The sequence below is a fragment of the Pan troglodytes genome, chromosome 1 (genome assembly GCF_028858775.2).
Source record: "Pan troglodytes isolate AG18354 chromosome 1, NHGRI_mPanTro3-v2.0_pri, whole genome shotgun sequence".
Classification (NCBI taxonomy): domain Eukaryota; kingdom Metazoa; phylum Chordata; class Mammalia; order Primates; family Hominidae; genus Pan; species Pan troglodytes.
The window spans coordinates 192063640-192080197 of record NC_072398.2 but is presented as its reverse complement, the minus strand read 5'-3'; the positions used below and the strand labels follow the sequence as shown (position 1 = coordinate 192080197).

The following is a 16558-nucleotide window of genomic DNA, read 5'->3' as shown; positions in this document are numbered from 1 at the left end:
CATCAAGCCTCTGAGCCATGTGTCCTGATGCCTATTTAGCCACCAAGCAAAAGTGTCATCCTTTCTATTTTATTTTTTATTTATTTTTAACTTTTTTTTTTTTTTTTTTTGTAGAGACACTCTCTATGTTGCCCAGGCTGGTCTCAGACTCCTGGACTCAAAGAGATCCTCCTTCGTCAGCCTCCCAAGTAGCTGGGACTGCAGGCACACACCACCACACCCCAGCTACAAGTCGTTTTCAAGTCCAGAGTTGGGTAGACTGCACAGAAAAGGTTGGCCCCACCTGAGACCACAAGAGTCCACCGGATAGGTGGGGCCAACAGGAAGCTGCTCGCTGTCTGCAGTGGGCATGGTGGATCATGGATGCTGAGTGAGTTCATGAAAGGCCATCGGCATTTAAGAAACTATAGGCGGCCGGGCACAGTGGGTCACGCCTGTAATCCCAGCACTTTGGGAGGCCAAGGCAGGCAGATCACAAGGTCAAGAGATTGAGACCATCCTGGCCAACATGGTGAAACCCCGTCTCTACTAAAAATACAAAAATTAGCTGGGCGTGGTGGCACGTGCCTGTAATCCCAGCTACTCGGGAAGCTGAGGCAGGAGAATGGCTTAAACCAGGGAGCCAGAGGTTGCAGTGAGCCGAGATCGCGCCACCGCACTCCAGCCTGGCGATAGAGCTAGACTCTATCTCAAAAAAAAAAAGAAAGAAAGAAAGAAAGAAACTATAGGCAAAACTAAATGGCGGGCACTGCATCTCCTATTACCAGTATTATTCCAGATGGATAACAGTATCACACACTCATCAATATGTTCATGAACTAAATTTATTTTATTTTATTCTTGAGACAGTCTCACTCTGTCACCTACTCTAGAATGCAGTGGCGCGATCTCGGCACACTGCAACCTCCGCCTCCTGGGTTCAAGCAATTTTATTGTCTCAGCCTCCTGAGTAGCTGAGATTACAAGCGCATGCCACCATGCCCAGCTAGTTTTTGTATTTTTAGTAGAGACGGGGTTTTACCATATTGGTCAGGCTGGTCTTGAACTTCTGACCTCAGATGATCTATCCACCTCAGCCTCCCAAAGTGCTGGGATTACAGGTGTGAGGCACTGTGCCCGGCCATGAACTAAATTTTGTTTGATATGTGGTGGTGGAGGAGGAGACTGGTGATTCAACACCACCATTTTCATAGCCTAAAGAGTATATTTAACAACATTAGACAACTAGGGGAACATGCTTTTGGTTTTGCAATGATTTGATCTCTTCTCATTAATATTCCTAAATAAATACTAATATCGGGCAGTTATAATGCAATATAAAGTATACTGGCCTTAAGGGCACAGTGGCTCACGCCTGTAATCCCAGCATTTTGGGAGGCTGAGGCGGATGGATCACCTGAGGTCAGAGTTCAAGACTAGCCTAGCCAACATGGTGAAACCCCGTCTCTACTAAAAGTATAAAAATTAGCCCGGCCTGGTGGCGGGTGCCTGTAATCCCAGCTACTCAGGAGGCTGAGGCAGGAGAATCGCTCCAACCCGGGAGGCGGAGGTTGCAGTGAGCCAAGATCACACCACTGCACTCCAGCCTGGCGACAAGAGCGAGACTCCGTCTCAAAAAAAAAAAAAGTAAGAAAGGATACTGGCCTTAGAGTTAGCACTAGTGGGCTGAGGTCCTAGCTCTGCAACTTAGCTGTGTGACTTGGAGCAAGTGACTACATCTTTTTTTTTTTTTTTGAGATGGGGTCTTGCTCTTGTCCCCCAGCCTGGAGTGCAGTGGCACGATCTCGGCTTACTGCAACCTCCGCCTCCCAGGTTCAAGCAATTCTCCTGCCTCAGCCTCCCGGGACTACAGGTATGCACCACCATGCCTGTCTAATTTTTTTATTTTTAGTAGAGATGGGGTTTCACTATATCAGCCAGGCTGGCCTCGAATTCCTGACCTCAAGTGATCTGCCCACCTCAGCCTCCATGATTACATCTCCTATGCCTCAGACATAAAACAGTGGGAGCAATACCTACCCCTTAGGGTTGCTGTGAAGATTATGGACATGAAAGTGCCTCATCAATAATAAAGCACTCAACAAATGTTAGAGGTTACAATGATATAATCACCTCTGATACCAGGGGCTTAACTATCATTGCTTACCCAGCATGTACCAGCATGTATGAGATAAACCTCCAGGCTTCCTCCCTCTTCTCAGGACTGTAGATAAAGGGACTCTCCAAGATGCCTGTGTCCAACGTGATCCACTGTTTCTGAGGCTTCCACACAGCATAGTAAATAAACACTGCCAGCTGACGGACGGAGCAGACATAAGTGTTAACCACACCTTCTCCAGAGAGGGGCCCCATCCAAGCCCGTGGGCAGTAACTGTTTCAGATGATTCAGCTCTCAAGTGGGCCACACCACAGTGCCAGAAGGTGACATGAAATACACTTCTTCACCATCCCCCGCTGTGATGGTTTCCACCATACCCCACTTCCTCTGATGGTTGGGAGCAGTGCTAGCTCACATTGTAAGGAAGACTTTCTGAACCCCTTTTGCCCTGCTCTTGGACACCCTGCTCTCTGGCACTATGTTCTCTACTACCCTCTTCCTCTTAAATACCCACTGCCCTCATCGTCGCACCAACTGATCTTTCATTTACAACTTGCTATGAAAGTAGGTCAATGCTGGCTTCCGAATAATAGAACAGGGAAAGGGAAAAATAGTCACTTGCCAGGGGAGAGACCTGGCAAACCCTGCCTTAACCAAGGGATGGAGGTGAATGTCCCAGCGATGCCACGTGATGTTCTCAACCTTCTGAGGCTATGTGATGGGAAGGGCCCTTCACCTCCGTGGTATTCTTCTCCCAAACTCATAACTCCAGTTAAACCATGAGAAAAGCATCAGTCAAACCCCAGCTGGGGGACATTCTACAGGATCCCTAGCCAGTCCCCCTCAAGACTATCAGAGTCATGAAAAACAAAGACTGAGAAGCTGCCATAGATCAGAGGAGCCTGGGTAGACATGGCAGCTAAATGGAGTGGGTACCAGAGGAACAGAAAGAGGACATTAATGGAGAAACTGGTAAAAATTCAGGTAAATCTGGAGTTTAGTTAGGAATATGCCAATGTCAGTTTCTTAGTTTTGACAAATGTACTATGGGGCCAGATGCAGTGGCTCATGCCTATAGTCCCAGCCCTTTGGGGGGAGGCTGAGGCAGGTGGATCACCTGAGGTCAGGAGTTCAAGACCAGCCTGGCCAACATGGCAAAACCACATCTCTACTAAAAATACAAAAAAAAAAAAAAAAAAAAAAACTAGCCAGGCGTGGTGGTGCACACCTGTAATCCCAGCTACTTGGGAGGCTGAGTCAGGAGAATCACTTGACCCTGGACGGCGGAGGTTGCAGTGAGCTGAGATCACACTACTGGCACTCCAGCCTGGGCGACAGAGCGACTCCATCTCAAAAAAAAAAAAAAAATACTATGGAAATGTAATGTACTATATACAGAGATTATCCTGGGTTTGAAAAAAAGAAAAAAATACAATGTACTATGGAAATGTAGGATATAAACCATGGGAGAAACTGGGTGAGAGGCATACAGGAACTTTCTTTTTTTTTTTTTTTTTTTGAGATGGAGTCTTGCTCTGTAGCCCAGGCTGGAGTGCAGTGGCGTGATCTCAGCTCACTGCAAGCTCTGCCTCCTGGGTTCACGCTACTCTCCTGCCTCAGCCTCCCAAGTAGCTGGGACTACAGGTGCCCGCCACCATGCCCGGCTAATTTTTTGTATTTTTAGTAGAGACAGGGTTTCACTGTGTTAGCCAGGGTGGTCTCGATCTCCTGACCTTGTGATCTGCCCACCTCGGCCTCCCAAAGTGCTGGGATTACAGGCGTGAGCCACTGCGCCCGGCCTACAGGAACTTTCTGTTCTATCTTTACAATATCTCTATAGAGGTAAAATTATTCCAAAATTAAAATTTTTAATTTAAAAATTGGTCTTTCTGTGAGAGGCAGGTATCTCAGCACCTGCTCCATGAGCCTCCTATGGCAAACTGCCCTCCTCCATAGCACTCATTGCCTAGGCAATTGTGGTTTGTACCACGATACCTTATCTCATTGTTCCCCATTCACCTGGACAAGACACACACACAGCTGATTGAAACACAAGACAACCCATAGGCCAGAAGGATAACAGGAAGGAGAAGCAGAAAAAACAGATACAGATGTCTCAGATCCGGACGACTTCCCAGTTGCAAGCAGTCTCACAATAAAATCCCATGAAAACAATTAGAATTGTGCCCCTTCAACCTAAACAGACTTGACCACAGCATCTCCTGGGATGCTTACACCTTAGCCTTACCTTTGTCTAAGCCATAAGAGGCTTGGTCCCTGCAACAGTTAATTTTATGTGTCAACTTAGCTAGGCTATGCTACCCAGACATTTGCTTAAACATTATCCTAGATGTTTTTGTGAGGGTATGGTTTATACTAATATTTAAATCAGTAGTCTTTGAGTAAAGCCGATTTCCCACCATACTGTGGGTGAGCCTTGTCTAATCAGTTGAAGGCCTTGCTAGAGAAAAGATTGTCCTCTGTTAGGAAAAGGGAATTCTGCCAGCAGAACTCTACCTTTGGACTTGAATGGCAAGTCTTCCCTGGGCCTCCAGCCTGCCAGCCTTCCCTGAAGATTTTGGACTTGCCAAGTCTCCATAATCATTTGAGCTAATTCCTTAAAATAAATATTAATCTCTCTTCCCCCAGGAAACACACCTATTGATTCTGTTTTTCTGAAGAACTCTTGACTAATACAGTTTGTGATAAGGAAGCTGAGGCATCAGTGCATCAGTGGGAACTAAAAGGGTTACATTAGGAACTTCCTAATGCCCCTGAAGTCAAATTCCACAGGCAGCCATGGTTGGCCAATTCCTTTATAGGACATCAAGTGTGGGGGGAAAAACTAGGTGCCACGAGGTACAGGGGAGCCTCATCCTGGCCCAGTGACTATGATGTGACCTTGGGATAGTCATCCCACCTCTCTGAGCCTTGCAGTCTGTTCTGGAAAACAAGAGGACTGACTAAATCAGAGCCTGAAAACACACCACGTGCTGCCTGAAGCAGACGTTGTTAAAGGATCCCGTTTTTTTCCTACTGAAATTCAGAAGAATTCTATAACACTTCTAAACCTGGGGTCCCAGAAATACCTTACCAACCAGCCTAAATCGGTTCATGAGAGAAAACCCTTGTGCAACCCCAGAATGATTTGCTTCCTAAAGACCTCACAACTAAAATGAAAGGAAGCCACTGAAATTGCAGCCACAGCTGGGCAGATTTGTCTGACAAATGAAACTCCACCCTGGGTTGGCAGTGACCGTGAGTATAGGGAAAGCCTCAAAGGCAGCTGTGGGGAGGGCAGAGGCAGAGGTGAGGTGTGTGCTGTCCCCATCCCCGCGAAGCTCTCTCCCATGTTCCCAGTCTCTTCTCTAGATCTAGATCTGACCCCTAGTTTGTTTGCAACTTCCCGGTGCCACTTACCCCAGTGCCCACCCCACTCCCCATTCACCTCGGCCAGGCTGATGGAGATGATGAACACGGGGGGCGGGAAGCAGTTAGCTCTCTCCAAGTATGTTCCTCGGGACTTTTCGGGCAGCATCCATTTTGATACGATCCTGTGGACCTTTTTACTCTTGGCACGATCTTTACCTCCCCCATCCTCTCTCATTTTCTCCTCTTCCTCCAGCTCTTCTTTCATCTCTCTCCCCATATTCAGATTCATGCTCTCCATCTCCAGATCATGAACAGCAGCCATTGTCCTGGGTCCTCCCTCCTCCCCAGAAGGACATGAATCCCAGGGAACAGCAGGTGGCCCTAGGTCCTCAGGCTGCGGCTCTTCCCTGGGCTGTCTGGCGCAACGACTGCTTTCCAAGGCCTTTCCTGTATGTGAAGAGAAGACAGCTGAAGATGATCAAAATGATCTAAACCTCCTAAATGGCCCAAAATAAAGTTTTCTCTGTAATTGTTTTAAAAAGAGCCAGATGACTGAGATTAAAACGCAGCTCTATCACGTATCAGCTGTAAGTTAACATCAGATAAATCACTTAATTAAATTCTCCAAGCCTCAAATTACGTATTTCTTAAATTGTGGTGAAATACACATAACATAAAATTTACCATTTTCGCCATTTAATATATAATATATATTTTTTCTTTTTTTTTTTATGAGGTGGAGTCATCTTGCTCTTCTGCCCAGGCTGGAGTGCAATGGTGAGATCTCAGCTCACTGCAACCTCTGCCTCCTGGGTTCAAGCAATTCTTCTGCTTCACCCTCCCTGGCTAATTTTTGTATTTTTAGTAGAGACAGGGTTTCACCATGTTGGCCAGGCTGGTCTCGAACTCCTGACCTCAAGTGATTCACCCGCCTAGGCCTCCCAAAGTGCTGGGATTACAGGCATGAGCCACCGAAGCCGGCCCTGTTTTTAACCATTTAGAGTGTACAATTCAGTGACATTGAGTACATTTGCAATGTTGTGCAGCCATCACCACTAGTTCCAAAACTTTTTCATCACAAACAAAAACCCCATACCCATACCCGTTAAGCAGTTAATTCCTATTCTCCTCTTACCATAGTCCCTGGCAATGACTAATCCGCTTTCTGTGTCTATAGATTGACCTATTCTGGATATTTCACATAAATGAAATCATACAATACATATGTACCATCCAGTAGGTGGCCTTTTGTAGTTGGCTTCCTTCACATGTTTTCTTTTCTTTTCTTTTCTTTTCTTTTTTTTTTGAGATGTAGTCTCGCTCTGTCGCCCAGGCTGGAGTCCAGTGGTGCGATCTCGGCTCACTGGAACCTCTGCCTCCCAGGTTCAAGCGATTCTCCTGCCTCAGCCTCCCAGGTAGCTGGGATTATGGGCGCCCGGCACCACACCCAGAAAATTTTTGTATTTTTAGTAGAGACAGGGTTTCACCATGTTGGCCAGGCTAGTCTTGAACTCCCAACCTCAAGTGATCCACCCGCCTCGGCTTCCCAAAGTGTTGGGATTACAGGCATGAGCCATTACACCTAGCCTAGAATTTCCTTTTTTTAATGGCTGAATGCTATTGGGTTGTATAGACATGCCACATTTTGTTTATCCACTCGTCTGTTTATGGACATTTGGGTTGTTTCCACCTTTTCACTATTGTGAATGAACATCCCTGTACAAGTTTTCTCTTTTTTTTTTTTTGAGACGGAGTCTCGCTCTGTCGCCCAGGCTGGAGTGCAGTGGTGCGATCTCGGCTCACTGCAACCTCCGCCTCCCGAGTTCACACCATTTTCCTACCTCAACCTCCTGAGTAGCTGGGACTACAGGCGCCCACCACCACACCTGGCTAAATTTTTTTTTTTTTTTTTTTTGTATTTTTAGTAGAGACGGGGTTTCACCATGTTAGCCAGGATGGTCTCGATCTCCTGACCTCGTGATCCGCCCGCCTCGGCCTCCCAAAGTGCTGGGATTACAGGCGTGAGCCACCGCACCTGGCACAAGTTTTCTTTAAACATCTGTTTCCAGTTTGAGGGGGAGCATATACCTATGAGTGGAATTGCTGGGTCATATGGTAATTAATTCTATGTTTAACTTATTGGGAAACCCTCAGATTCCATTTTAAACTGAGGATAATGATAGCACTTGCTTCATAACATTGCTGGGAAGCTTACTTGAGATAATGCATGTAAAGCACTTAAAACAGTATCTGGGCCGGGCGTGGTGGCTCACGCCTGTAATCCCATCACTTGAGGTCAGGAGTTTCAGACCAGACTGGCCAACCTGGTGAAACCCCATCTCTATTAAAAATACAAAAATTAGCTGGGCATAGTGGCACGTGCCTGTACTTCAAGCTGAAGGAAGGCTGAAGCAGGAGAATCACTTGAACCTGGGAGGCAGAGGTTACAATGAGCCAAATTCACACCACTGCACTCCAGACTGGGTGACGGAGCAAGACTCTGTCTCGAAGAAAAAAAAAAGAACTGTATCTGGCACGTAGTAAACACCCTATAATTATTAGTTGTTATTGGCTATGGATGGATGAATGAGTTTTAGATGGATGGATGGATAGATGGAAGGGATGGAGCTGAGCCTGGGGCCTGTTTTCACACTGCATGTTACTGGGAATCAGATCAAATTCAATTGATTTTCAAATGAAACTCATTAGGCAAGTTTTCACATTAGAATAGGTTATATTCAATAAATTGAGGAAGAGACATCTTATTTTTCTTTTCCCCAGCAAATTTTCTGAAAATAAAGGCTTTTTCTCTCCCCTGCATTTTTCACCCACCCACTCACCCGCCTCCCAGAGTCAGACATTCCGTCCATAGATATAACTCTTTTATTAATTTCCCTTGAAGACTGATGATTTTTTTCTACTTTTTGCCACATCTCATAATTGACAAAACTACAATGTGGATTTAAGATCAGCAGCTTTTAACCACAAATATTAAAGCATTTTAAAAATAAGTTCAATTAGGGACAGTTCACATTGTATAAATCAGCCTTTTTGTATCTAAATATCATACATAATCATTTTATGAGGAAATAAAATGTCACATTGTTAACAATACAACTGTATAAAAGGAGCTACAAAAATAAGGATTACATTTGCCCTTATCTTGGGATTTCAACACTTCCAGAAATTTTACAACTTCAAGACCACCATTTTAAATATGTTAGTGCCTAAATATATTTCCTGTGCTGCAAAGATAGTTGACCCAACCGGTTTAGCCAAAACTCACTGCATGTCTGCTTTCTGCCTTGCCTTGTAAAGTAGACATGTAGTTCTAGCTACTTCAGGCTCTAGCACCAAATGAGCACATTGCTAGCAATTAGAAACATTTGGGGTTTTTTTATTTAATTTTTTTGAGACAAGATCTCTCCCTGTCACCCAGGCTGGAACGCAGTGGCAGGATCACGGCTCATTGCAGCCTCTACCTCCCAGGCTCAAGTGAGCCTCCCACCTCAAGCCTCCCAAGTAGCTGGGACTGCAAGCACACACGCCACCACACCCAGCTATTTTTTTTTTCTTTGTTGAGATGGGGTCTTCCTGTGTTACCCAGGCTGGTCTCAAACTCCTGGGCTCAAGCGATCCTCCCGCCTCAGCCTCCCAAAGTGCTGGGATTACAAGTGTGAGCCACTGCATTTTGGTTTTACCTCTCTTCTCAGTCAATTACTATCATCCTCCAACTTCCATACCTCTCCACCCTGTTTCCTGAGAACAGGGGCCTCTCTCTGATTTATCTTATCTCCAATACCTGGTGCTATAATGCTCACAGGTGCTCCTTCCAGTCTCTAACATTTCCTCATCTCTCCTGCTCACGTTTATCTTCTGCCCCACTCCTGAATTTCTGAGGAAATATTACCTATTAGATTGGTAACAATGAAAAAGACTTAGGCTGGGCACAGTGGGTCATGCCTGTAATACCAGCACTTTGGGAGGCTGAGGTCGGTGGATAACCTGAGGTCAGGAGCTCAAGACCAGCCTGGCCAATATGGTGAAACCCGTCTCCGTTAAAAATACAAAAATTAGCTGGGCATGGTAGCAAGACCTGTAATCCCAGCTACTCATGAGGCTGAGGCAGGAGAATCACTTGAAACCAGGAGGTGGAGGTTTCAGTGAGCTGATATCGTGTCATTGCACTCAACCCTGGGCGACAAGAGTGAAACTCCATCTCAAAAAAAAGAAAAAAAAAAAGACTGATAATATCCCATATTTATGAGGTGTGTGGCAATGGGTGCAATGTATGAGGTGTAAATTAATGCAGCCTTTTGGAAAGCAATTGGCCAATGTGTATAAACTATTAAAAGCATATACCTTTCAACAGAACCATCCAACTTCTAGAAATCCACCCTTCAAAGGTATTTGAGCACATACACAATGGTATATTACAAGGATATTCATGCAGAACTATTCATAGCCGTGAAGAATTATAAACAACCTAGATGGACTTCAGCGGGGTTGCTGTATTTTCTAACAGTTCTAATTCATGGGTAGTTCTTCCTTACACTGCTGGAATCTATTCACCAGCTCCTGGGTCCAAGGTTTCCCTCCCTGGAGCCTCACAAAGCAAATCTAATCGAAGGTCATGTTGTCATTAATTTTGTCCTTCCTTGGGCATGGCCTGTATATAAACTCCATGGGCTCTATAGGTCAAACTTGGGATACAGCGTTCAGAAACACACGTCAGATTACCAGAATTTTTGGAAGCCCAATTGAATGGAGCAGGAGTCTCAAAACAAAATAATGATTACAACACATTCTAGTCTCAAAGAAATATTCAAGCATCAACAGCTGTCCATTCATTTACTTGGCACTCGAGCACTCACTTATTGGGTGTCATTCACTGGGTGGAGATTTACTGCACTGACTCTGCTTTCTTACTCACTAAGCAAACCTCCTACCTCTTATCTGCAGACAGTTGCTGCCCACTCTTTTTTGAAAGGCCTCGCATACACAGATCAAAACTGGGTGGCACTGCTGTGAGAAGTTCTCATCCTACAGGTAGGGAACAACTGAGTAGATTGTTAGAATGTCTCTAGCCTTCTGGTTAAAAATGGAAATGTTCCTTATGCACACCAAGAACCAAAACCCTTTCATGGGTTCTAAGGATTGGGGAGGGAGAGAAAAGAACCAAAACCCTTTCCTTCATGGTTGGCAGGTATTCTTTTTTCAAAAAAAAATAAGTTTTTAAACTTTATTATTATTATTATTTTGAAATGGTGGCCTCCCCATGTTGTCCAGGCTAGTCTCAAACCCTTGAATTCAAGGGATCCTCCCTGCTTGACCTCTCAAAGCATTGAGATTACAGGTGTGAGAGACCCTGTAATCCACAAGTATTCTGAAGAGGAAACATAGAAAGATCCCACCTGGCCACAAGTACTCTTAAAAGGAAACACAGGGCTGGGCACAGTGGCTCATGCCTGTAATCCCAGCATTTTGGGAGGCGGAGGCAGGCGGATCACAAGGTCAGGAGATCGAGATCATCCTGGCTAACACCGTGAAACCCCATCTCTACTAAAAATACAAAAAATTAGCCGGGCGTGGTGGCGGGTGCCTGTAGTCCCAGCTACTCGGGAGGCTGAAGCAGGGGAATAGCATGAACACGGGAGGCGGAGGTTGCAGTGAGCTGAGATTGCGCCACTGCACTCCAGCCTGGGCGACAGAGCAAGACTCCGTCTCAAAAAAAAAACAAGGAAACACGAAAGGAACTTTCCTACTTCCTGACTTTGCCTGGAATAAGCATTACTTGTTAACAATCACAGAGCCAGTGTATTGGCCAAAGACTTGAAAGGGCAAGACTGTGCTCATTTACTCAGGACAGTTGACTACCTTAAAAAAAAAAATCTGTTGAAAAGAGATTTCTTTTCTTTTTTTTTTTTTTTTGAGATAGAGTTTTGCTCTTGTTGCCAGGCTGGAGTGCAATGGTGCGATCTCGGCTCACCACAACCTCTACCTCCCAGGTTCAAGCAATTCTCCTGCCTCAAACTCCCAAGTAGCTGAAGTTACAGGCATGCACCACCATACCCAGCTAATTTTGTATTTTTAGTAGAGACAGGGTTTCACCATGTTGGTCAGGCTGGTCTCAAACTCCTGACCTCAAGTGATCCATCCACCTAGGCCTCATAAAGTGCTGGGATTATAGGCGTAAACCACCGTGCCCAGCCGAAAAGAGATTTCTATAAAGAGATTTACATAGGAGACTCCTGACATTTGCAAGAGATTTTTCCAGACCTTTCAGATGCCCTAATGCACTACATACCACATAGTGTCTCCCAAAATTACATTGTAAAGTATAGCCAGGACAGGCATGGTAGCTCACACCTGTAATCCCAGCACTTTGAGAGGCCGAGGCAGGCAGATCACTTGAGGTCAGGCGTTCGAGACCAGCCTGACCAACATGGTGAAACCCTGTCTCTAGTAAAAATACAAAAATTAGCCGGCAGTGGTGGCATGTGCCTGTAATCCCAGCTACTCGGGAGGCTGAGACAGGAGAATCTCTTGAACCCAGGAGGTGGAGGTTGCAGTGGGAGGCGGAGGTTGCAGTGAGCTGAGATTTTGCCACTGCATTCCAGCCTGGGCGACAGAGTGAGATTCTGTCTCAAAAAAAAAAAAAGGTTAATCTCTCTCTTGATGAGCAGCCTGGCTGATGCATTCACTAAACAACTTTTCCTTGTATCTCAGTGACACACATGGTGGATCTAATGATATCAGGGATCTTAGACACCACTGAACTTGACACAGCATGCCAATTTATCCAAAACTTCTATTTGTAGCCAAAAAACAAAGTTACTGTCTTATACCTCCCCACTTTCTCTTTGTTTATATCACTGGCACTATTGGATTATTTATTTTATGAATCTTTTCTACTCTGCAAACAAGAAACAAATATTTTAATCACTGCATGCAAACTACATAAAGGATAACAGTCATGTGAGATGTCCAGGCAGAGTGGTAGGCCTGGCTCACTAACAGGCAAAGCCAATCATTCAACTCATATTCATTTATAATGGGCCTTTGGGAGTAACTAATAAATTACCAAAATTGCAAGTGTTGAATCTGCAAATGTCAAGGACTTCCAGTGGATTCTTTGACAACATGTACGTAGTCGTCATTTGTCAGTTTTCTTGGGGAATTTATCTTCTCCTGGTGGGCAGCAGGAAACGGATCCCACTACAGACATTAACCATGCCCAATATTCACTTTTGCCTGTCCCTAGGCAGCTAGGGCAGCTTGACCAATCAGCTGCATTTGCTTAGGATTTCTGAGGCTGGAGGTGGGGATGGAAAAAATTCTTTACAGTGGTTGCAGCAGTGGCAGCAGTATCCAGTGTCCAGACAGCCTTGCCACTGGGGTCAGCATGGCATCCAGCATCCAACGCCAGCTGTGGCTGTGATGAAGGCAGCAGCACTGGGCGTTCAGCAGCAGCAGCACTGAGGCTGTCCTCACCTATCTGGCTCTGTGATGGGATTTGGTGTAATTCTAGGTACCTGGTCTCTGTTTCTGCTTTTTTCCCAAGCCTTGTTTCTACAGCCTTCAAGTGATTCTGTAACTTTCTCAATGTGCTTTCAATAAAATTCACTTCCTGATTTAATTAGCCAGAATCAGTTCCCATCTTTTGCAATCAAAAAACCTGACTTGGGCCGGGCGCGGTGGCTCACGTCTATAATCCCAGCACTTTGGGAGGCCGAGGCGGGCGGATCACCTGAGGTCGGGCATTCGAGACCAGCCTGACCAACATGGTAAAACCCCATCTCTACGAAAAGTACCCAAAAAATTAGCCAGGTGAGGTGACAGATGCCTTTAATCCCAGCTACTGGGGATGCTGAGGCAGGAGAATCGCTTGAACCCTGGAGGTGGAGGTTGCAGTGAGCCAAGATCGTGGCACTACACTCCATCCTGAGTGATAAAGCGAGACCCTATCTCAACCAATCAATCAATAAAAGAATGCTTGTGGTGCTTGCTTCAGCAGCACATATACTAAAAACCGGACCAATACAGAGAAGATTAACATGGTCTCTGCACAAAGATGACACGCAAATTCGTGAAGCATTCCATACAAAACATCAGAGTTATTTTTTTTTAAAATGTTTTTTAAAAGGAATGCTTCTGGAAGAAAGGGAGGGAAAGAGAGAGGGAGAGAAAGAGAGGAGGGAAAAGGGGGAAGGAGGAATTCCAACCACACATTGACTAAGTCCTTATGTGACTTTATGTTGAAAAGAGCCTTCTACCGGGCCGGGCGCGGTGGCTCACGCCTGTAATCCCAGCACTTTGGAAAGCCAAGGCGGGTGGATCACAAGGTCAGGAGATCGAGACCATCCTGGCTAACACAGTGAAACCCCGTCTCTACTAAAAATACAAAAAATTAGCCGGGCGTGGTGGCGGGCGCCTGTAGTCCCAGCTACTCGGGAGGCTGAGGCAGGAGAACGGCGTGAACCTGGGAGGTGGAGGTTGCGGTGAGCCGAGATCGCGCCACTGCACTCCAGCCTGGGCGACAGAGCCAGACTCCATCTCAAAAAAAAAAGAAAAGAAAAGAGCCTCCTACCAACCTTTTCCTCTGCAAGGCCGCACCACCTCCATTATCATTCTACCATCACTGGGCACCATCACTGTGAAGCTGCCATGTCATAATGGCTACCAAAAAAAGGGCTTCCCATCTGCCTTTGAAGAATAGCCTGCCTTGTGTTTGACACTGTAAAGACCTGAATTCTACTCCCAGCATCCACATTTAGTTTTCCACTGGGCCTCAGTTTCCTCAGCTATAAAACAGAGCTCACCTCTGCCCTGAGTATCTTACAGAATTGTGGTAAGAATCAAATAAAATAATAAAGAGGTACTAGAATAATAAACACTTACTGTGTGCCAGCTTCCAGGCTAAACACTTTATAAGCATTCTCTTCATTAATTTTTACCACTTTGTAAGGCAGGGTAATAATATTCCCATTTTAAGGATAAAGAAACCCAGGCTCCCAAAGTAACTTACTCAAGGTCTCACAGCTAATAAGGGGAGGGCTGGGAGAAGAGTCTCGGGCGCCTGACTCCAAACCCCCACATGTTCCACAGCCCCTGTGATTTCTACGCACCGAGTGTTATAGAAAGGTACTCCTTCATCTGTGATGGGATTAGAGTTAAAAATGAAAATTTACTCCAGCCTTGGCCACAGAGCAAGACCCTGTCTCTAAAATAAATAAATAAATTTAAGATTTTAAAATGTAAATTTTTTTCTTTCTTTTTTTTTTTTTTTGAGACGGAGTCTCGCTCTGTCGCCCAGGCTGGAATGCAGTGGTGCGATCTCGGCTCACTGCAACCTCCGCCTCCCGGGTTCAAGCGATTCTCCTGCCTCAGTCTCTCAAGTAGCTGGGATTACAGGTGCCTGCCACCACGCCCAGCTAATTTTTTTGTATTTTTAGTAGAGACGGGGTTTCACCGTATTAGCCAGGATGGTCTCAATCTCCTGACCTCTTGATCCACCCGCCTCGGCCTCCCAAAGTGCTGGGATTACAGGGGTGAGCCACGGCGCCCGGCCTTGTTTTGTTTTGTTTTGTTTTGCTTTGTTTTGTTTTGTTTTGTTTTGAGACAGAGTTTCACTCTTGTTGCCCAGACTGGAGTGCAATGGCACGATCTTGGCTCACGACAACCTCTGCCTCCTAGGTTCAAGAGAGTCTCCTGCCTCACCCTCCCGAGTAGCTGGGATTACAGGCATGCGCCACCATGCCTGGCTAATTTTGTATTTTTAGTAGAGATGGGGTTTCTCCATGTTGGTCAGGCTGATCTCGAACTCCCTACCTCAGGTGATCCACCCGCCTCGGCCTCCCAACGTGCTGGGATTACAGGCATGAACCACTGTGCCTGGCCATGTAAAAAAAAAAATTAAATAAAAAATAATGGGCCAGGCATGGTGGCTCATGCCTGTAATCCTAGCACTTTGAGAGACCGAGGCAGGAGGATTGCTTGAGGCCAGGAGTTTGAGACCAGCCTGGGCAACACAGCGAAAGCCTTTCTCTACAAAAAAAAATTAAAAATTAAAGTTTGCCAGGTGCAGTGGTGTGCACACCTGCACTTCCAGGTACTCAGGAGGCTGAGGCAGGAGGATCGCTTGAAATGGGGAGTTCAAGATTGCAGTGAGCTACAATGGTGCCACTTGCACTCCAGCCTGGGTGACAGAGCGAAACCCTGTCTCCAAAACCTAAATAAATAAAAATAAAAATTTAAACAAAAGAAGTGTGAATCTTCTTTTTGGTTATTTTCAACCCATCCTTTCCTGTACTCTTAGCTCCCTCTTTTTCCTCCAGCTGCCTAGACAGTCCCAGACTAGACCCTGGGAATTCCCAAAAGGAAGCTGTAGAGGAAGTGGCAGGTCACGACCCCTGGGAGAAGATGGGGCTGGGAATTCCCACCATCCCCACTGCTACGACGAGGACTCTAGGTGGACACAAGCGTCCAGGACGGGAAAAGGATTTGCCTCTTTGAGAAGCCAGAGGACTAAATCAGGCTCACCTTCCCTTCTTCGCCTCACCCAGGAGGGCCCTGGCAAGGCCAACACCCTTATGACAACTCCTTTTCCATGGCAGACACTTTTAGTTGTGAGCTTGTGCCGCTTGCCTAGCTGCATTCAAACAGGGAGGTTTTAAATATCTGAATTGTTTTTTCTAAACAGCTGGCCCCACCCATTCGTTGGTACCAGGCAGGCCCCTGCCGGGGCTGAGACCCGCCTTGATGTGGCTGGGGAGCTCAGGAGGCTGGGCAGCGGGCTGTGCTGGGTGTAGCCAATTGCTGCCCAGCTGGGGCTGCCGGGGAGACTTTTGGTGGTGTTGCTAGGCGCCTGGGTAATTGGAGAGGCCAGGATTGGACTTCTGGGCCACAGAGCTTAGCAGCCTCCTTCATCACACTGCAAACCATCATTATGCCAGAGGCCTGCAGCAATCTCTCTGTGGTTACAGCCTGAAAGGATGCTTTTTTAGCTACAGAAATTAAGAACTGGCTTTTCAATATTACAGGTTTGTGGTTGTGGTTGTTTTCTTTTGGCTACATTTCTGAGGATAC

General features: G+C 46.0%; 1 protein-coding gene, 1 long non-coding RNA gene and 1 other non-coding gene across 3 annotated transcripts in view; 2 read left to right on the top strand and 1 right to left on the bottom strand.

Moving 5' to 3' along the window:
• RHBDL2 (rhomboid like 2) overlaps positions 1-16163 on the bottom strand; it is a 43438-nt gene extending 27275 nt beyond the window's left edge. Inside the window, exons 1-3 of the mRNA XM_001170361.6 lie at positions 16013-16163; positions 5547-5917; positions 2147-2295 (exon numbers count right to left, since the gene is read on the bottom strand). Coding sequence (XP_001170361.2) covers positions 2147-2295; positions 5547-5917; positions 16013-16127 — 635 coding nt within the window. The 5' untranslated portion in view covers positions 16128-16163. The remainder of the gene's footprint in view (positions 1-2146; positions 2296-5546; positions 5918-16012) is intronic.
• Positions 2236-6011, top strand: LOC107973568 (uncharacterized). Its single transcript, XR_008547201.2, has 2 exons — positions 2236-5356; positions 5754-6011. It is a non-coding gene; the product is annotated as an uncharacterized LOC107973568 (long non-coding RNA).
• Positions 13472-13579, top strand: LOC112207045 (U6 spliceosomal RNA). Its single transcript, XR_002941527.1, has one exon. It is a non-coding gene; the product is annotated as a U6 spliceosomal RNA (small nuclear RNA).
• Positions 16164-16558: the final 395 nt, after the last annotated feature.